At 49.9% G+C, this 20,818-nt stretch overlaps 2 gene segments (V, D, J or C); both read left to right on the top strand.

Annotated features, from left to right (window-relative positions):
• The window catches only part of LOC110306601 (Ig alpha chain C region-like), a 176,134-nt gene that overhangs the window by 136,233 nt on the left and 19,083 nt on the right, over positions 1-20,818 (top strand).
• On the top strand, positions 5,679-12,783 carry LOC110306603 (immunoglobulin heavy constant gamma 2A-like). The segment is given in 7 exon segments: positions 5,679-5,793; positions 9,155-9,445; positions 9,762-9,818; positions 9,928-10,257; positions 10,370-10,684; positions 12,052-12,179; positions 12,700-12,783. Coding segments are annotated over 7 exon segments (1,320 nt in total).

Genomic DNA, 20,818 nt, shown 5'->3' with positions numbered 1-20,818 from the left:
ACACATACACACAGAAAGGCACCACATACACACACAAAATACACACCCACAATCACACACATCGTACCCACTCTCACAACACAGAGAGAGAGAGAGAGAGAGAGAGAGAGAGAGAGAGAGAGAAAGAATCATACTTGGACACACTCAACATAAAGCCAACACAATACACACACTCATACACATCACACACCACACACACATATTCACACACCACTCTCAAGTTCCCAGAAGGAAATCTTGCCATGATGCCCATGGGACACAATCCTTCCAGGAAGACTTTCTCAGGAGGCTGAGGTAGGCAGTCTTTGGGAAGGTGTCATCTAGGATCTCTAGTGACCTTGCAGATCCTGAGAAACATTCGCTCCCCAGCATGGTCATGTGTCTACTCACTATTTCAGGTGTTTCTTTGTGTAAGGGTGCATGTGTATTTGAGTGTGTGTGTTGGTGGGAGAGTACATGCCACAGAACACAAAGCCATCAATGAACCTGCAAGAGTAAAGTCTCTCCTCAACGAGTGAGTCCTAGATGTGGAACTTTGGCATCCTTACCTCCTAAACCATCACTCTGGTCCACTCATTCAGTCTTATACTGGTTTGTTTATCCATTCATCTGGCTCTCCTGAGGCAAGAGCCCTTTGCCCTCCAATCCCAGCAGTCAGCATTGAAAGCACACTGACAGTGATGGGCCCATAAGAGAGGGAGCAGTGCCAGGGACGACGCCTGGGTACAGAGACACTGCCCATATCTGACAAAGGGTGAAGATCTAAGACCTGGTTGAGGAGCCTTAGAGGATCAGGCAAGGCCTCTGGTATAGCAGAGACCCAGCACTCCAGGTCAACTCTACCTACAGAGGCTTGATTATTTCTCTTCAATGGCTGCACTGACCAATGGATGATGGGAAAGGTCCATACTGACCTGTGGGGTTCATGCAGAACTGGGCTTAACAGATGGGATTTGCAGTTGGTCATAAGAAGGGGTTGACATGAAGAACCCAGTGCTGTGACCTTAGGTGTCCTCCCTGGGCACATCTCTTCAAGACTGTTGATCTAGGGGAGAAAATGACATAAGCATGACCTCCAGCTGACCATTCAGCTGCTGAACTTACACTCATCAATTTTCTTCTCCATCCAGGTACTACCTGGTACTGTCTATCTTGAGTCTCATACTAGCCTGCCTACTACAGTAGTTGGCAGGCATAATTACTGACCTCCTGAAGTAGAACAGCTTGAACAAAAAGAAAAATGTTAAGTTGCTCGCACCACTGAACAAAGCTCCAGACTTCCATGATATAGTTACTGGCTCAGGGAAGTAATCTTGACCAAACAACAAGGTGGCCATGGGAATCAGGAACTAGATGGACAGGGCTATGATTCTGGCTGCAAAGCAGGAGATGTGAACAAACTGCCCAGCCTAGAGAAGCCCTTATTTGAATGCAGCCCTGGGTCCTCTAGGATTGGTGGTACCCCTACTCTTCATGAACTTGGCCAGTCTCTAAACCTTCCGAACATAACCCCTACTCAGGCTCCCAGGACCTTGTTTAACCCCCCTTCCTTATCCTGTACCCCACCCAGCCCTGCCACCATCTGATCTGGTCTCAATGAGTACTTTTATTCCAATATATATGGTTGACTACACTGAGTGTTCCCACTGTTACCTATCATATAAGACCCCAGGATTAGAATTGTGGAACCTGACCCAAGAAATGAAATCCATGTAAATCCAGCCATCAGAGACCCTCCGTACGCATAGCCTCTCTTAGTTTAGAAAAGAGCCACTTCTGGATCCTTGCCCAGCATCTCTCTGCAGCCATATGATCCACTGCTTGGTAGCACAGTCAGAAGCCAGAGCACTTTCCCCTCAACACCTGACTTGCTGCACTCTGCACTCTCACTCCAGACTTCACTTTCCTCCTTGAGCCAGAGACACTTCTGGGGTCTAGAGAGATAGCACTGGTTGGAGAGAGAATAGCAGAGGTTGGTACATAAGCTGGGTTATAGTTCAGACTGAGAGAAAGTCTTCTCCATTGAGGTGATCAGGAGAGTAGACATAGGCACTCAGCCACAGGCAACCCAGGAACACTGGGTTGAGACAACTAGGCTTCATATGTTCTCTATGGGTCTCAAGAGGATCATCTCCCTTGCCCACCCCTACAAGAGGTAACCTAGACCATGTGTGGACTCCCCCTGCTCTCCCGCTACCCCAAACACTGAAACCAACAGAAGAAAGAGGAACCTCAGGAAGCGTCCCGTGTCACCCAGTTTCAATCCTGTTCTTAGTAGGTACTGGGTTGGGAGAAGTGTGATCTTCACACCTCTGGTGCAAGGACTGTAAATCCTGGAAGGATGAGGCAGAGCTCATAGCTGGGCTGTTAGAAGCACAGTGACAAAGCAAAAATAGCAGCAATCTTCTTCACGCGGCTCCACATGTGAGTGTGCTCAGCTGAGAAAATGGAGAGAGCCACAGCCTAGGTAGAGCAGGGGGCCTTTCCAGACCTAATAGATGGAAGATCACAGGAGGAAGGGAAGGAGTTGACAGATCAGCCCCCCAAAAAGGGCCTGACTGTTGCAGAGAAAAGGTGAGTACCTGCAGCCTGGGATCAAGCCGGAAGACTCCAGAGTTCCCACACACAGGAGAACGGACCACTAAAGCTGCTGACACATACAGACAACCAGAGTAAGCCTCAAGGAGTTAATGGGAGAGACCCAGAAAGCTGAGGGTCTGGCCTGGCCAGGAGACTGGTGGACAAAGGACAGCTGAGGCAGCAGAGGAAAGAAAATCCAGTGTAGAAAGGGTAGGGCAGAGGCCTACAGGATTGAGAGAGTGGGTAAAGAGGGGATAGGGAGGGTTCATTGGCAAAGGCTGATGTACCTACCTGAGGAGTTTTAGTAAGAGTTGATGACCTGGAGCTCAGACTTCAAGAACAGCATTGGATAGTGGATTCCAGGAATGAAGCTGAAAGAAGGTAAATTTCTCAAGAGAAAGGCTACCACCTGTGGAACTCTGGGGACCAGGCAGTACCGATGCAGGTATGATTCCGGCAGTACCAATGCAAGTATGGATCATGCACTAGAGATATGGGTGTGGACCAGGCAGTACAATGCAGTTGGGGACCCACAGTACATTTGTGCTAGGAACAGGCATACAAATACAGATGAGGACAAGGAAGTACAGCTGTAGATGGGGAACAGGCATACAGCTCCAGTAGGGCTCGTGTAGTACACGTGTAGGAGGCAACCAGGCAGTACAGCTCTGGGTAGGGACCAGGCAGTACAGCTCTGGGTGGGAACCAGGCAGTATAGCTCTGGGTAGGGAACAGGCAGTACAGCTGCTGGTAGGGACCAGGCAATACAGCTGTCAGTGGGGACCAGGCAGTACAGCTCTGGGTAGGGAACAGGCAGTACAGCTCTGGGTAGGGACCAGGGAGTACAACTCTGGGTAGGGACCAGGCAGTACAGCTCTGGGTGGGAACCAGGCAACAGCTCTGGGTAGGGAACAGGCAGTACAGCTCTGGAAAGAGACCAGGCAGTACAGCTGTGGGTGGGGACCAGGCAGTACAGCTGTGGGTGAGGACCAGCCAGTACAGCTGTGGGTGGGGACCAGGCAGTACAGCTCTGGGTGGGGACCAAGGCAGTACAGCTCTGGGTAGGGACCAGGCAGTACAACTCGGGAAAGAGACCAGGCAGTACAGCTCTGGGAGGGGACCAGGCAGTACAGATGTGGGTAGGAACCAGGCAGTACAGCTGTGGGTGAGGACCAAGCAGTACAGCTATGGGTAGGGAACAGGCAGTACAGCTCTGGAAAGAGACCAGGCAGTACAGCTCTGGGTGGGGACCAGGCAGTACAGCTGTGAGTGAGGACCAGCAAGTACAGCTCTGGGTGGGGACCAGTCAGTACAGCTCTGGGTAGGGACCAGGCAGTACAGCTCTGGGTGGGGACCAGGCAGTACAGCTGTGGCTAGTGTCCAGGCAGGACAGCTGTGGCTAGGAATGAGGCAGAAGAGCTGTGGGTAGGGAGCAGGCAGTGCATCTTTAGGTAGGGAACAGGCAGTACAGCTCTGCGAAGGGAACAGGCAGTACAGCTCTGGATAGACACCAGACAGTACAGCTTTGGGTGTTAACCAGGCAGTACAGCTCGGGATAGACACCAGGCAGTACAGCTGTGGGTAGTGAACAGGCAGTACAGCTATGGGTAGGGACCAGACAATACAGCTGTGGGTGAGGACCAGGCATTACAGCTGTGGATGAGGACCAGGCAGTACAGCTGTGTGTGGCAACCAGGAAGTACAGCTGTGGGTAGGGACCAGGCAGTACAGCTGTGGGTGAGGAACAGGCAGTACAGCTCTGGGTGGGGACCAGGCAGTACAGCTCTGGGTGGGGAGCAGGCAGTACAGCTGTGAGTAGGGACCAGGCAGACCAGCTCTGGGTAGGGAACAGGCAGTACAGCTGTGGGTTAGGACCAGGTAGTACAGCTCTGGGTGGGTATCAGGCAGTACAGCTGTGGGTTGAGACTGGGCAGTACAGCTGTGGGTGGGAACCAGGCAGTGCAGCTCTGGGTAGGGAACAGACAGTACAGCTATGGGTAGTGACCAGGCAGTACAGCTCTCGGTGAGGACCAGGCAGTTCAGCTGTGGTTGGGAAACAGGCAGTTCAGCTGTGGGTGAGGAACAGGCAGTACAACTGTGGGTGGGGACCAGGCAGTACAGCTGTTGGTGGGGACCAGGCAGCACATGTGGGTAGGGGACAGGGAGTACAGCTCTGGGTAGGGAACATGCAGTACAGATGTGGGTGGAGACCACACAGTACAGCTGTGGGTGGGGACCAGGCAGCACAGGTGAAGGTGACTTAATGAGGGCATAGTAGTACAGAGCCATGATACCTCCAAAAGCTCAGAAACCCTTGCAGAGCAGCCTTGGGGAATCTGGGGCTGGTGGTACATGGGAGGACCAAGCCAAACAGATCTAAGTAAGCTGGGCTGGTGGAGGTAGGCGAAACAAATAAAAGACCTACATAGGGGTCAGGGGCCTAGGTAGGTGTGGTTAGCAATGGACCAGGACACTCTCCAGGGACCAAACAAAGGTTTACAGGAGTTCTGAAACAGAAAGGAGTTGGGAAGGCAAGCTGAGCCTCTGTAAAGATACTGTGGCCATTGTCAGAGTCTGGACCTCAGAGCTACCCTAGGGACTAGGGGACAAATCAGAGCAGCTAAAGGGGGTCTGGGGATGAGAGGAATGTGGGGGGCCAGTGCTAGAAGCTCATGGGAGTTGATGATGTCAGGAATGTGGGGGACCAGAAATAGCACATATGTGGAGAGTAGGGGATGGTAGGAATGTGGGAACCAGACCTAGAAGTTAGAAAGGAGCTGATGCAGGTAGGAGTGTGAGGAACCAGACCTTGCAGCTATGGTGGAGCTGTGGTAGGTGGGAGTGTTAGGGACCAGTCCTAGAAGTCATGGGGCAGCTGGGGATGGTAGGAATGTGGAGATCACTCCTGGAAGCTATGGGGGAGCTGAGGATGGTAGGAGTGTGAGGCCAAGGCCTAAAAGCTATTGGGGAGCTGGGGATAGTAGGAAGTGGGCAACCAGCCCTAGCAGCTATGGGGTAGCTGGTGATGGTAGGAATGGGGAAAATAATGTTTGCAGTTACGGAGGAGCTGCAGATAGTAGTACAAAGTCCTAGCAATTATGGGGGAGCTGGATATGGTAGAAAAGAGAGTAAATGCTCCTAGCAGCTATGGGACAGATGAGGAAAGGAGGATTATGGGGATCACTTCTGAAAGCTATGCTGAAGCTGAGGATGGTAAGAATGTAAGGGAACCAGTCCTAGCAGCTATGGAGGAACTGGGGCAGGATGGGGTGTGAAGGACTAGTCTTATCAGGTGTGGAACGTCTGTATAAGCATGGTTCTATGGGATAAAACCTAGTAATTATGGGCAACAGGGGCAAATATGAGAGTAAGGAACCAGAGGCTGATAGGATTACATAACTGAGGCTGGTAGGATTATAAGGGACCAGATGTGCAGCTATGGGGATCTGGGATAAATGGGAGTGAAATGGACCAGATTTGGTAGCTCTGGTGGAACTGTGGAATGAAGGTGATCATGGAGATAATCTATGGTCCAACTGGGACAGGTGAGGTGTGAGGAACCAGGCCCAACAACTATGAAAAATTTAAGGAAAGTAGTGATGTGGGAAGCTATATTTACCAGGTATGGGGGAGCTGGGTCATGTGGAAATATGAGAGGACAGAACTGCAGCCATGGGAAAACTTTGAAGTATAAGAAAGTATAATGAGGAGCTAAAGCAGAGCTGAAACAGATGCTATGGACAAGTTATAGAAAGTGGGAATATGAGGGACCAATCCAAGGACCTATGGAAGGACTGGGGAAGGTGAGGGTCTATGACATGAGGGAAAACAGCTACAGAAATGCTGGGGTTTATGGGAAGAGAGGTGTTATCCTGAGCAGCTATAGGAGAACTTGGGCAAGTCTGTATCAGGGGAAACAGGGCAGGTAGCTTACAGAGAACAAGGACTAGTGCTGCTATGGAGCAAAGTCAAGCACCTACAGGAGATCTGGTGCAGACAGAGATGCCAGGAATGACTGAGGACCTAACAGAGTCTGGGGAAGGTCGAAGAAAACAGGAGAGCTCAAGAACCAGGATAACCCTGAGTATAAGAGTGAGCAGAAGGCTGAGCATTTACAGAGGGTGTAGTAAGTATCAGAGTTAGGGTCCCAGAGCAGCTGCAGGAGGATAGGGGACAGAGCAGTAGCAAGGTCTCTGGGACAGGTGGGAGTGGTAGAACACAGAGAAGACCTAGAGCTCTGGAGAACAAGCTGAGCAATGACAGGGGAAGTGGAGCTAGTGGAGTTGTGGGACAAAAGACAATATAGCCACAGGAGATCTGGAGAAGAGAGGAGTATGATAGACACACCCAAGGAGTCACTGAAGATCTGGGGTTGTTATGGGGGCAGGGGGCAAGGAAACAGGCCAAGCAACTCAATAGAGGTTGGAGACTTGTTAGCCTGTAGAGAACCAAGCCACACAGCTTGGTTCAGAGGTTTGAGAGGAGAGGGGCACGTGGGGTCCCCAGAAACTCTAGAAACTTAGGGGACAGTGTTGAGAATCTGCAGGGGAGCAGGAACAGGTAAAGATAAAAGGAATGAAGCATCTGTAAGAGAGTAGGAAAGATGGGATTAATGGGCATCCAGTAAAACCCCAGGAGGGAGCCCCAACAGGGATGTCTGGGAGCTCAGGCCAGACATGCATCAAAAGCACAGGGGAAGGAGAGGTGGTAAAAGGATTCCAAGCCACCCTCCAGGACAATGCAGCAGCCAGGGAGGAGGGTAGAAAACCATCCAGAATGGGGCAGCTGTAGACAACAGGGTGTGAGAAACAGGGATGAGACTGAATGGCTGGCAAGCAGTACAACTTAGTGGGCAAGTTGTCCCACTAACTACCCTGACTTCAAGCTGACAGGGACAGAAGGATATGAAAACCAAGAGCTCCTGGAGGCAGCTAATGCAGCTGGCTCCTCTGATTGTGGGAAAGGACTAAGCACCTGTTAGCTAATGAGACCAGCACAGGAAAACTAGCAAAATGGAGCTTGTGGAAAGCTTCCAGAGCTGGGAGCATGGGAGATCAGGAGAGTGTGAGATCCACAGGATCTAGGGGCTCATCTCAGAGGGTGAAGATGAGTGAAAATCTCTGCTCAGGACCTCTCCACAGAGGAGAACTTCCTGTGGACCCAGGAAGTGACAAGGGTCCTCCCTTACACACTTCATGGCAGAGGCCTGTGGGGGCTCAGGCTGACAGAGCAGTTGTATCTCAGCTGGATAAGGAAGAGACAACAAGAAGAGAAGGGAAAGGGATGGGAAAGGACTCCGGGCTCTCCTGGAACTCAGGCAGAAGAACAGCTTGGCTGCAGAGAGTCCTCGGGGGGCCGGGAGAGTTGTGTGATTCAGCAGAAACAGAGGCAGGAAAAGACTCTGGCACTGACATCCTCTGAGTTAAAGTTTTATTATCAGAGGCCCTAGCTCGGTTCCTCAAACATTATGGAAACGTAAGGCAGGAGGTGAAAACTCCTATGAGAGCATGAAGTAGCCTGAGTTGACCCACAGAAGAGAGGTGGGGTAACTCTCAGAGTTTGAGCAGGGGATGGTGGAAAGTAGTGTACAGGAGAGGTGGAAAGAGCAGAAAGGACCTGGGAGTGAGAATGAATTGAGCATTGGTGTTAATTTACTTCAATGAAAGCAGAGGCAAGGAAAATAGTTGACAAACTAATACTCTTTTGCAACCCAGAACTCATTGTTCAGTATGAATTTCCATACAAATGAGAAAAAGTGTGTTATTATGATTAAAAGAGAATTAACTCATGTCAACAGGGATGGAGGACAAGATGTCTTCCTGAGGAATGCAGCACACACTCCTATTTCCAGGGCTAGGGTAAGAGACTTTTCTGGGTCCTGGCACCATTAGCACTATCAAGGAGGACTTAGGGCAATGTAAAGAATGAGGAAGGAGGAGGAAGGTGGCTGAGATTATCAGGTTCTCATCAGGAGACTGAGCTGCTTAGCACATGTACCAGATAGTAGCCAGATAGGTCGAGGCACAAAGGCTGCCCACAAACAGAAGGTGTAGGTAGGGGGTTGTTGGTGATCCTTAGGAAGCAGGGACTAAGGTCCAAAGAGAACTAAAGTCATAGTAGAACCTAGAATAGAGATTTAGGAAAAAGACCTTGCATAACGGTAGAAGGTGTTTCTGTAGATCTTCATCAATGAATGATCAGGTTTCATGGGGCTGGAGAGACTGCACAGTGGTTAAAAACAATAGCTGCAATTCCAGAGGACACAGATTCCATTGCCAACAACTAAATTGCATCTTACTGCTATCTGTAAGAAAAGCCAATTTCCGGGTATTCAGTGCTCCCTTCTACCAGAATAGAAATCTGGAACACACATTATACACAAATTCATACATAGAAAATAAAATACACGAAAAAATAAGGGCATGTTAGAGCATCAAGTGAAGGAAGCTGCTGGCACTGCCTGTCTCAAAGCAACTGAAAAAGACAGTCTTTACAGCCAAGCTAAGACAAGAGCCTCTCCAAATTTATGAGGCCACAGATATCAGAAAACCTCACACATCCTCCTTTCTTGCAGCCAAAACAACACCCCCATCGGTCTATCCACTGGCCCCTGTGTGTGGAGTAACAACTGGCTCCTCGGTGACCCTGGGATGCCTGGTCAAGGGCTACTTCCCTGAGCCAGTGACTGTGACTTGGAACTCTGGATCCCTCTCCAGTGGTGTGCACACCTTCCCAGCTCTCCTGCAGTCTGGCCTCTACACCCTCAGCAGCTCAGTGACTGTAACCTCGAGCACCTGGCCCAGCCAGACCATCACCTGCAATGTGGCCCACCCAGCAAGCAGCACCAAGGTGGACAAGAAAATTGGTGAGGAAAACCAGGGGAGTAGAGGTTCACAAGTGATTAGTCTAAGACATTAGCCTAGCTAGACCAGCCAGGATCAGCAGCCATCACCAGGAAAGGGAACTTAGCCCAAAAGAGAAGGAGATACTGACTCAGACTCCCTCTTAGAAACTTCTAACTATGACCACCTTCCCTCAAGGTCATGATCCTCTAGGATAGATGTCCTGGTCATTTCCAGGATCATCCTGACCTAAGCCCATACCCAGGGACAAAGTCTCCAAGCCCTGGTTTGGTGCCTTTTCTCCTTCAACTCAAGTAACCCTCAACCTTCTCTCTGCAGAGCCCAGAGGAACACCCAACCCCTGTCCTCCATGCAAAGAGTGTCACAAATGCCCAGGTAAGTCACTAGACCAGAGCTCCACTCCCAGGAGAATGGTAAGTGCTGTAAACATCCCTGAACTGAAGTAAAAGCCATGTACAGATCCATTTCTATCTCTCCTCATCAGCTCCTGACCTCTTGGGTGGACCATCCGTCTTCATCTTCCCCCCAAAGCCCAAGGATGTACTCATGATCTCCCTGACCCCCAAGGTCACGTGTGTGGTGGTGGATGTGAGCGAGGATGACCCAGATGTCCATGTCAGCTGGTTCGTGAACAATGTGGAAGTACACACAGCTCAGACACAAACCCAGAGAGAGGAGTACAACAGTACTATCCGGGTGGTCAGTGCCCTCCCCATCCAGCACCAGGACTGGATGAGTGGCAAGGAGTTCAAATGCAAGGTCAACAACAAAGCCCTCCCAGCGCCCATTGAGGGAAAAATCTCAAAACCCAAAGGTGAGAGCTGCAGCCTGACTGCATGGGGGCTGGGATGGGCATAACGATAAAGGTCTGTGTGGACAGACTTCTGCTTCAGCCATGACCTCTGTGTATGCTTCTACCCTCACAGGGCCAGTCAGAGCTCCACAGGTATATGTCTTGCCTCCTCCAGCAGAAGAGATGACTAAGAAACAGGTCAGTCTGACCTGCATGATCACAGGCTTCATCCCTCCCGAAATTGATGTGGAGTGGACCAGCAGTAGGCCTGATAAGCTGAACTACAAGAACACTGAACCAGTTCTGGACTCTGATGGTTCTTACTTCATGTACAGCAAGCTCAGGGTGGATAAGAAGAACTGGGAGGAAGGAAATAACTTCATCTGCTCAGTGGTCCACGAGGGTCTGCACAATCACCACACGACTAAGACAATCTCCCGGACTCCGGGTAAATGAGCTCAGCACCCACAAAGCTCCTGGGTCCTAAGGAACACTGGCACCCATATCCATGCTTCCCTTGTATAAATAAAGCACCCAGCAAAGCCTGGGACCATGTAAAACTGTCCTGGTTCTTTCCAAGGTATAGAGCATAGCTCACGGGCTGATAGGTCTGGCCAGGGTTAGAGGACAGCCTTGTCTATAGGAAGAGAATGACGTTTCTGCACTGCAGAACTCAGAGGTCATGAGTCATTCTGCCTTGGAGTGTTGGGCTTGACTTTAGGCAGTGCCTTTTCCTTGCCTTCCCATGAACCAGCAGCTGCCAGACATAGAGATAATCCTAGGAAGCCTCAAATGGAGAAGCACACAAACCCACCTCGCTCAGACTGTTCCCATCCCACTGCCCCACTTCTCTACCTAGGGGGGTTTTCTAAGTCTATTGTGGAGGCACACATGGCCAGGGACATTCCAGAGACCCTTAGCATCCATATACTCAACTCAGGCAGATTTAAATGCTCAAGGTCTGCACACCCATACAGATGGCTCACTCCTGCCTGTGCCACTTGGGGCTGAGGCACATGGCTCTTGATGCCCCAAGGGAGGGACTATTAGATAGCCACACTCATGCAGAATCCTGACCCATTCAAATTAGCCTGCTGAACACCATCCAGTCCATATAGCACATGTATCCTCATACACATGTGCACACACACATTTAACGCACTGGGACCCTGCCTGTGTGCCCTGCACAGCACCTACATCCAGCAATGTATCACCATACACTCGGCCAAAAATTCAATGTCCACGTTTCTGCCATCACAATCAGACACACCTTTCCTCTTCTGAGGACACTCAATTCTCCTCTCAAAACAAATCCTCTGAATCCAGATCCATCTCTGGTACCTCAGGGTCATGCTTCAACCCCACATGAATTATGCAAACCATAGTGATAATGATCTGAATCATTTCACACTGGGATGTTCCCAAGATCAGGCAAGATGAGCCACAGGCTCTGCTGATGACTGGAGGACAGCAAAGGGTCAGTCCAGCTGTATAGCCACTGTTGACCTGGGTCACAGGCCCTGCTGACCCTCCACCTTCTCCTGTACTGAAGGGATGAAAGACGAGACAAGCATAGAGGGCCCTTGCACTATCCAGGTCACTCTGAGGTCTACCCAAGGCATTATTGGAGTCAGGTGGGAGGCTGAGACTAATGTCCCAGAGGGAAAGGAAGGAAAGCAGGCCCCAGGGAGGGTCTGCAGTCCCAGTCAGGCTGGAGCTCTCTCCTCTGACTCCATGCAGACATGTCTGCCTCACAGGCAATCTCTCCCAGCACCAACCATGTTGGGACAAACACTGACTGTCCTCTCTGTTCAGGGCTAGACCTGGATATCTGTGCTGAGACCCAGGATGGGGAGTTGGACGGGCTCTGGACGACCATCACCATCTTCATCAGCCTCTTCCTGCTCAGCGTGTGCTACAGCGCCTCTGTCACACTCTTCAAGGTTGGCACTGTCTCCCACCCTCTGCTGTGATGGCTGCACTGACTACAAAATGTCCTCTCACTCCTCCCCTGATGTAGAAGGACGTTATTTTGCTCTCCCCACTAAGTCCCACACACAATTTCCACCATTCCCTGAGCCATCCCACATTGCTCTATATGACTCCACATTGTGTCCCACACTGTCTGCCCTTCTGTCTCTCTGGCTGTCCTGTATTATCCTAATACTGTCTTATGAGACCAAACCTCCTTGCATTCCACACTAGCCTTCATGAGGTTCATGCTGTCTAACACACAATCCCCTTGATGTCTCCCTCAGCCTCCCCATGGCCCAAGGTACTCTGTGAGCTATCCTCATACCATCTCCACCTCAACTCCCACAATATCTCCACCCTGATCACTTGTCATCTCCAGTCTCCTACTTGTATGAAAGGAATTGAAGGAGAGACCGGCCTCTGTCTTTCCCACAGGATTGGAGGGTCTGAGCATGGGTGTGGTCTCTGACTCTCACTTCTTCCCCACAGGTAAAGTGGATCTTCTCCTCTGTCGTGGAGCTGAAGCAGAAAATCTCCCCTGACTACAGAAACATGATTGGGCAGGGAGCCTAGGCCACTTCCTCTGGGATGAGAAGAACTTCCTAGGCCCTGCAGAAGCCCATTCATTCTATGGTGCAGCCTAACAGGGAGGCCACACTGCAGTCTGACATCAACACCCTCTAGTCCTATGACTCTCTGATCCAGAACTCTCCATGGTCTCCCCTTTGGAGGACAAAGCACAGCAGGCTTTACCCCAGACCTAAAACCTCCATAGCAGTTGCCAGATATCTAACTACTCCGGACCAGAAGAACCATCTCCTTCCAAACCAGCACTAGGGGATCTGAGATCTCAGAATGTTTGCCTCAAACGAGCTGGGAATCCAGGTTTCCTGAGTTCTGCTGCAAGGACATCAGCCCTGGAGTTGGCCTGGACCTCACATTTTCATCTAAAATGAGTTTTCCCAGAAAGGACCTTGTTTTCAGATCCTTGAATGGAGACATCTGCTAGGAAGACCAGGTGACAATAGCCCAAAGGTCACTCTGGTATCCTTTGCACCAGCTATGCTTGGACAGCTTCCTTCCTGGTACTTCAGTGAACCCTGGGCTGAGGAAAGGATCTGTGACCCTCAAACTGTTTGGGATGAGCCCTCTGAAGATGTCGTCTTTTCTTCCTGTTACCCACCCAACATGCTGGATTTTCAGATGCAGAATCCAGTCCACAGACACCACTGACCACACAACCTGAAGACAAGGCCACTGGCACCTCCACAGAGACACCATCCACACATCACATCTCTCTCTCTTTATGTGGAGACATAAAGACTGCTTTGTGCAGCCTCTGCAAAGCTCTGGCTGGGACAAGTGTATACACCACTGAGTACTGACTAGGTTACCAGGCAGAAAAACCTCCAGGAGAAGGAACAATGGGAGAGAGAAGTGAACAGATAGTTAGAAAAAAGCCATGGAGCCGCAGGTCTGCTCTGTGGGACTGATTTCCAGATTGGACCACCTACAGCAGAAACCATCAGTTGCAGTGGCAATCTTGAGGACCAACCTGGAATAGGAGGGCTGCTGTGGTCAATGGAGAGTAGCCCTGTGTCTATTTCTCCACTGCCTCATATGGCCAATAAGAAGCCAGAGTCTCCAGACAGAAAGAAAGAGTGTGCACCAGCTTTTCAATGACTTAAAGGAAATGCTTAGAGAGCTTTGATCTTTAAAGCTTCTTTTTTCTAGAGACCATGAATGTCTTTTCTCTCTCTCTCTCTCTCTCTCTCTCTCTCTCTCTCTCTCTCTCTCTCTCTCTCTCTCTCTCTCTCGTGTGTGTGTGTGTGTGTGTGTGTGTGTGTGTGTGTGTGCTCATGCACGCTATTGTTTTGGCATTTGAAACAATAAAACATTCTTTTAATATTCTGTATCTCATGGTTCCCCTTCTGTGTGGATCAGCCCTAACACCCAGGAGCAGGGGACAATAAACAGACCACAACCGTGTATAGCCTTCTACCTCCCTTCTGGTTCTGACCTCCCAGAACTCCCTCAAGTGGGCCCCTCACAGCTGGGTTCCTTCCCTCGCAGTGCCACCAAGAGCTCAGGCACCTCTGAGCTGGAGGCTGTCCTGATGCCATAGGCAGGCTGTGGAGCAGAGCTGATGACCACGGTGGACTCCAGGTGAGCCAGGCAAAGCCTCCCATGCCAGAAGAGAAGTATGTGGTTCTCACTGACCTTGGGCTGCTACAGATTCAGCAAAGAGCATGGATCCAGCTACCTCCATAGTGGATGCTTATTGTCTCAAGCTGTGTTCAGAGAAATTCCAGATCAGGTATTAATAGGGTGGGTTCTCCTTACCTGGTAGGTGCCTTCTCCCCCATGGCACCTCACAGGCTCTCCATCTGTGTGTGTCTGCGTCCTGATCTCTTCTCATAAGTACACAGACAGGCTGGAATGAGTACACCCTGGCCCTCATTATAACTTACAAGTTTATGAGCCTGTCTGCAAAGGCAGGCTCAGTCTGAGGTCCTGGTGGCTTAAATGTCAATTGGTGAGTCTTCTAGAAACAGAATTTAGTCCACATTAGCTCTCCCTGTGGACCCCAAAAGTTTATGTTCTTCCTACATATAGTGCCCCTCCCCCCATACCAACATCCCAAAGTCTCATCCTTCCAGCATTCAGCTCTGTCCCAAGTCTCCTCCTAAGGTCTGCTAGTCAAGTAAGGGTCAGATTGTGTGAGGTTTGTTTTGAGATAGGATTCAGTCCACCTAGGCCATAGCCATCAGGAGGAAGGGGAAGGAGAGAGGCACAGAAGGGAGAGGTATACCGTGATGAACTGGGCAGACTGATAATGTGCTCTAGAGCCAAAAGCTGAGGGCAAGTGGGGTCCCCCCCCCACTCATGCTAAGGTGACAGTTTCTAAGGAAGAGCAAGGGATTTGGAGAAAGAAGTGAAGGTTTGGTTCAGCACTGGCCTTCCTGGTCCAGCACACCGCCCCTGCCTCAAACTTTGCACATACAGATCCCCCACTGTACTCCCCTCCTGCATTTTCCCCACTACCTTCAGCACACCACCAACCTCTCTCCATGACTGCGTCCATCCCACCTATCATGGAGCCCCACTCCTGTGTGAGCCTAGTTCACTCAATGACCGTGGATGTCCATCTTCCAATGAAACATGAGCTCCATGGACAGGAATATCCCTCCAGATCCATGTTCCTGCAGGTCTATCTAACTGTTGGGCATTTATGATGAAGTCACACCAGGTCCTTCATCCCTAACTAACCTTCTAATCTGGCACCGTTATCTGCTGGGAACTAAGAGTGTGGTCAAAGTAAGATATGACGCTGGCCAACTGTGCAGGCCAGTAGGTCCATGTGCTGGCTTTCAACTCTAAATCTTCCCCACGCCTACCATGTAGCCACAGGATCTTTCCCCAAGGCAGGGTACAGATACCACATAGAGGAAGGAGACCAAGTGGATGGGGCTCTCCCATAGCAGGTGTGGGAGGAGGCAGGTTGCACACATGTGTGAATCCATATGGTTCTGAGGTTTGTTTGGTTCTTTTTGTGTCCCAAAATATCATGTTCCAGAAGTACTTGCTCCTTTGAACTATACCCCAGAGAAGAGACCAAACACTGTGGTAGACACAGGAGCAAGAACAAGACAGTGCTGTTGTTTTTCTACAGGCAAAACTTGTTGTCACCCTTATTCCTGGCAAAGCTATGTCGTCAAATTGCTAGTCCTGGTTGTAATTACAAATTTAATAATATATATAAATATATGTGCTGGACAACAGTTAAAGAAATAAGGACAATGTTGGAGGGAGGAAATGATACAATAATTACATTTTCATCCCAAAGATAAAGATATATGTTTTATTTCTGGTCCTGGGCTAAGGGTATAGTTCAATTGTTAACGTACTTATATAGCATGCAGGAAGCCCTGGATCTGATCTCCATAAATAAACCAACTGTGGTCATGCATACCTGTAATTCCAGTACTCCAAAGGCAGACACAGGAAGATCGCGGCTTTGAAGTCATTCTTGGCTACATAGCAAATTAGAGCCCAGCCTTATCTTTAATAATAATAATAATCCTGACCTTCCACTTGAAGTAAATGTATCCAGTAATTGTACCTGATACCATGCCATGTTAGATTTTATTTCAGGGTTTCAGAGAAAAGTACCCAAGGGTTTCCAGAGAAGCACAAGTAGTGGGAGACAGCGGACTGAGGGCTGGTAGATGAATGCATAGGACAGAGCTGGAGGACCATAAGGATGATAGGTAGGTAGAAACAGGGGTAACACATAATAGACTTACAGGTTTTATGGTTCACCTTGACTGGACTAAGGGATGGAAGGTCTGTGGAGGTGTCTGCAAAGAATTTTCCAGAGGTGTTAGGTCTTGGGGACTCTGATTTAACCACTTGGTGCTGAACAGTAGGAAGAAGGCCAGGTGAAAGAAGCAGGTTACTGTGGGTAAGCACGGGTGATTCTATCTGATCCTGGCACTGTATTCCTGTTATCTCTACTTCCCATCAGTTGAGAAACAAACAGCCTCTTCCACACAACCCCGCTGCCAAGATGGCCCTAAGCACATAGGGCCAAAAATAAATAAATAAATCTTTTCCCCCTTATGTTTCTTTGAGGTATCAGGTCATCCTGGCTCCCGGCTCCAAGTCACACAGAGGGCTCCTATGAGCAAGCATTTCCACCTCTACCCTTTTTTCTGTCACAAACCGCTGGCTATTTGAGACATTTCAGACAGCTAAAAGATGGCTCCCTTAGCACTGATGGCTGAGTTCAAGAGACTCACCTGCTGGCTCACAAACCCAGAAGTTTATGGGGCTAAACCTGGAAACCTGGTAGTGTGTTGCTTTAGGCATAGAGAATGCTGACAGCCAGCGGCTAAGTGACTGCTTCTGGGTTTTGGAACTTGTTCTTCAGTATCATCCCCTGCATCCAACTCTTCTCAGCTTGTCATCTTCTCAATATTTCCACCGTCCTTCATCACCTTAGATTCTTGCAGATGCTGCCCTCGATGGCTCACTGGCTCCTCTACTCCCTGCCACTATCACCCTCGGGGCCAGAAACCTGGAGCCTTGTCTGTTCTTTGTACAGTAACACAGCCTACTCTACCCATGACAAAGACCATAAGAAGACTTGGAGACCATTTGGGAAAAGCCTTTATCATGGCCTAATGCTGCACATGTGGATCAGGCGAAGCCTCAAAAGAATAGTAGGGGGCACACTGTTTGTAGAAACAGAATAGAGTCCATGATACGCTCATACATGGATTATACTTCCAACAAGCACTGCCCTGTTTGTGCTCATCTCCTGGTTTAACCAAGCACAGTCTTCCCATATGAACCCATCACAAGCCCTGCAGAAGCACAGATCACAGGTCTCAGATAGGACCAGCTTTCTTTCTGACAAAATCCAGGATTTATTCATTATTTCTTTTTATTTTATTTATTTTTTATTCATAATTTTACATCCCTCTCACTTCCCCCTCCCAGTCATTCCCTTCCATTTTCCTCTTCCCACTCCGCCTCCCTTTCTCCTCTAAGCCAGTTAAGCCCCCTCTGTGTATCCCCCCCACCCTAATAATCGGGAGTTTTGAGCCACCAGAGAAGATGTTCTTCCTCCTCTCTGACCTTGCTGAGAGCCTCTATGCCAAGGTCCTCTTGAGCTGCCTGTGAAGTCACTTGAAGGTCGTAGATGAAGTGGAGTTTTCCAGCTATAGTGCAGGCTGGAGCCCTGGTAACTAGAACAAGGCTGTGGTTTCAGCAGCAGCCATGACTGCAGGATACATTGCAGCTCAAATATGGCCTCCTTTGGGGCTCTGTGAGGTATTCAAAGCATCTAGAATCCCATGATGACAGTTCTACCAGTCCCTAAAAGAAACCTAAGACGACTAGATATAGGGAAAGGCCGACCTGAGTGCATCAAAAGATCAAATCAGCCTGGCGCCCAACAGCTCATTTTACATGAAGAAACATGGTAACCACGACACTATTCCCAATAAAGACATGTCGTGACACTTACACTAACATCCTCGGCAGCCCTTAGTAGATGATCCCAGGGAGAGCTGAGCAGTCTACCTCACCTCCACCCAGGCACCAAGTTAGCACTGTTCCAAGGCGCACTTCTGAAACTTACAGAGTTGGGGTAGCAGTCAGACCTTTCCCTGGCCCCCAAGATATGATCACACCCACAACCACATACATGAGTTTGCAGACACTAACCGACACAGTGGATCTTAGACCTGGCCCATTCAGTAATAGATCAACTGTCACAGTCACTTGAGTGAAGGAGCCACCCAAGGGAATGGAGTGGAGTCCGTAGCAGGAAAAAGAGAGAGAGCCCAGTGTAGTCCTAAGGCTTAGGAAGTTGCAACTGCCTCCTCTCCTTCCAGAGGATCACTCACTGCCACCTAGCATAGAACTCTGAGGACCCAGAACCAGCAGCTCAGCCCAACCTGTGTGTCACAGAAGAATCAGGCCCAGTCAGGCTAAATACAAAGGCTCTTGGCCCTCATGCTGTGAGGGAGGCACACAATGGGGGCACACCACAAACACTTGGAGCAGAGGCTTCTCACCCCTATTTTTTCCCTCTGAACAATAGTTGCTTCCAGGGAACTCTGCATTTACCCCTCAGGCTCCCACCCATGTCTGTTAGGCTGAAGGCCAAGCCTGTCACCTCAGACAGACAGTGTATCTGAAAGACAGAAGGCCATGCAAGACCCCAATTCCCTTGCATCTCACACTCTGTCTTCCCAAAGTTCCTAACTGCATCTGACCTTTCTGGGCCAGCCCCCCAGCCTGCCTGGCTCTGCCACTATCAGGAAGATCTCTAATATCTTCCAAATACAATTAAACACCCTCCTGTGAAAGTCAGACTTGGCAAAGCCTAAGTCCCTCTGGTCCCTTTCACTGGGACCATTGACCCTGAGCAGCCAGGGTCCAAGGGATGGGGCTCTCATTTTCTTCTCCAAATCTCTGAGTGCCTCTCTCAAGACTCAAGACTCACAAGCAAAATTAGTGGCTCCTATAGCTTGCATGCATGTTTTCTTGGAACTCCTAGGAACCATGGGCCTACAGAGACATCAGAGTATAGAGGGAATCCCTGAACCCAGAAGACGACCTTGCTCTACAAAGCTGCAGCTGAGACGGACACTACTAGTACCCCACAAAACTGCTGAGCCAAAGCCCAGCCCTCACACCATCTTTACCCTCGTCCCTCCCCTCAGTGCAGACATAGACCACAGGCCTGGAAGAGACGTTAGCTGTTTCTACACAGCTCCATGAAACCCAGTCACAACCCAGATGCACTCTGTCCTTCTGGACTCCTTGCCAGAGTAGCAGGTAGAGGACCTCAAGCTGAAAGAAAATCACTTGTTGAGTGGGCACCAGGGAAGGCCACTGTCCCTAGCATACCAGCTCCAAATCTGAGACAGGAACCAGGGTGTCTCTATCAGAGGCCCTGCATGTCATATCTGGCCCACAGGCTGTTCCTCTTTGTGCACCATTAATAACTTACAAAGTGACAACCACGCTCCCCTGAAGGGCTGCCAAAGGAACAGAAAAAGCAATGGCTAGGGTCTAGTCCTGCCTCAGGGCAGTGACACTCCAAAGGGGCAGGCATGGTGACTGCACGCATGCACATGCAAAGCTTTAATATGAGAGCTGTGCAGAGGAGACCTGGGACCGGACGATGGAGAATAGAGAACCTTGACCAGAGTGTGCAGGTGTGTCTCCTAGAAAGAGGCCTCACCTGAGACCCCACTGTCCCTTAGTCAACTTCCCAAGAACAGAATCAAAAGGGAACTTCCAAGGCTACAAAGGCCGGGGGTTCCCACCCCACTTTTAGCTGAGGGCACTGAGGCAGAGCGGCCCGTAGGTACTACCATCTGGGCATGAATTAATGGTTACTAGAGGTTCACAACATCTGGGAGCCTGCACAAGGGGCAGAAGATGGCTTCGAATAAGAACAGTCTGGCCAGCCACTCACTTATCAGAGGACCTCAGGTATTACAGCCCATGGGACCCTGAGCAAAAGGGTTTGCATAAGGAGAAGGGACAAACAGGTTACAGGGTCCTGGGTGGGGAAGGGGACACCTGGGCTGCCTTCTAACGTAGACAGTCTCTTGGTCACCGAATGTCCTTCAGCTATCACTTCCCTGCACTAAGGCACACAGGTATTAGAAACTGCTATAGCTTTCCATGAAGACAGGGAACTGTGGATCTCAACCAGAGAGGGCTGAACCAAGATAAACTGAATATGTCGTGAGAAACTCAAAAACTGCAGGAGAGGCTGGAGAGGAATCGGCCAGCAAGCCATCAGACAAGAATGCAATGACAAATGTCAGATCCGGCAAATGACAGCAAGGAATTGCCCTGTGATGAACTAACAACCAAGAGGACTGTCCACAGCTGGGCTGACCCGGACATTTAGCACTGGGCTAAATTGGGTGGGATCTGTGCTGCACTGGGCTGGTATGAGCCAGGATGAGCCAAGGGAAGTGGGCTGGACTAGTTTGGGCTGGACTGGCCTGGAGTAGGCTAAACCAGTTTAAACTAGAGTAGGCTGGGCTGAGGTGAATCAGACTAGGCTAGACTA

This window comes from Mus caroli, unplaced genomic scaffold (assembly GCF_978045245.1).
Source record: "Mus caroli unplaced genomic scaffold, Mus_caroli_1 scaffold_14, whole genome shotgun sequence".
Classification (NCBI taxonomy): domain Eukaryota; kingdom Metazoa; phylum Chordata; class Mammalia; order Rodentia; family Muridae; genus Mus; species Mus caroli.
Note: the sequence above shows the minus strand (reverse complement) of the source record. Positions and strands in the feature narration are given on the sequence as shown.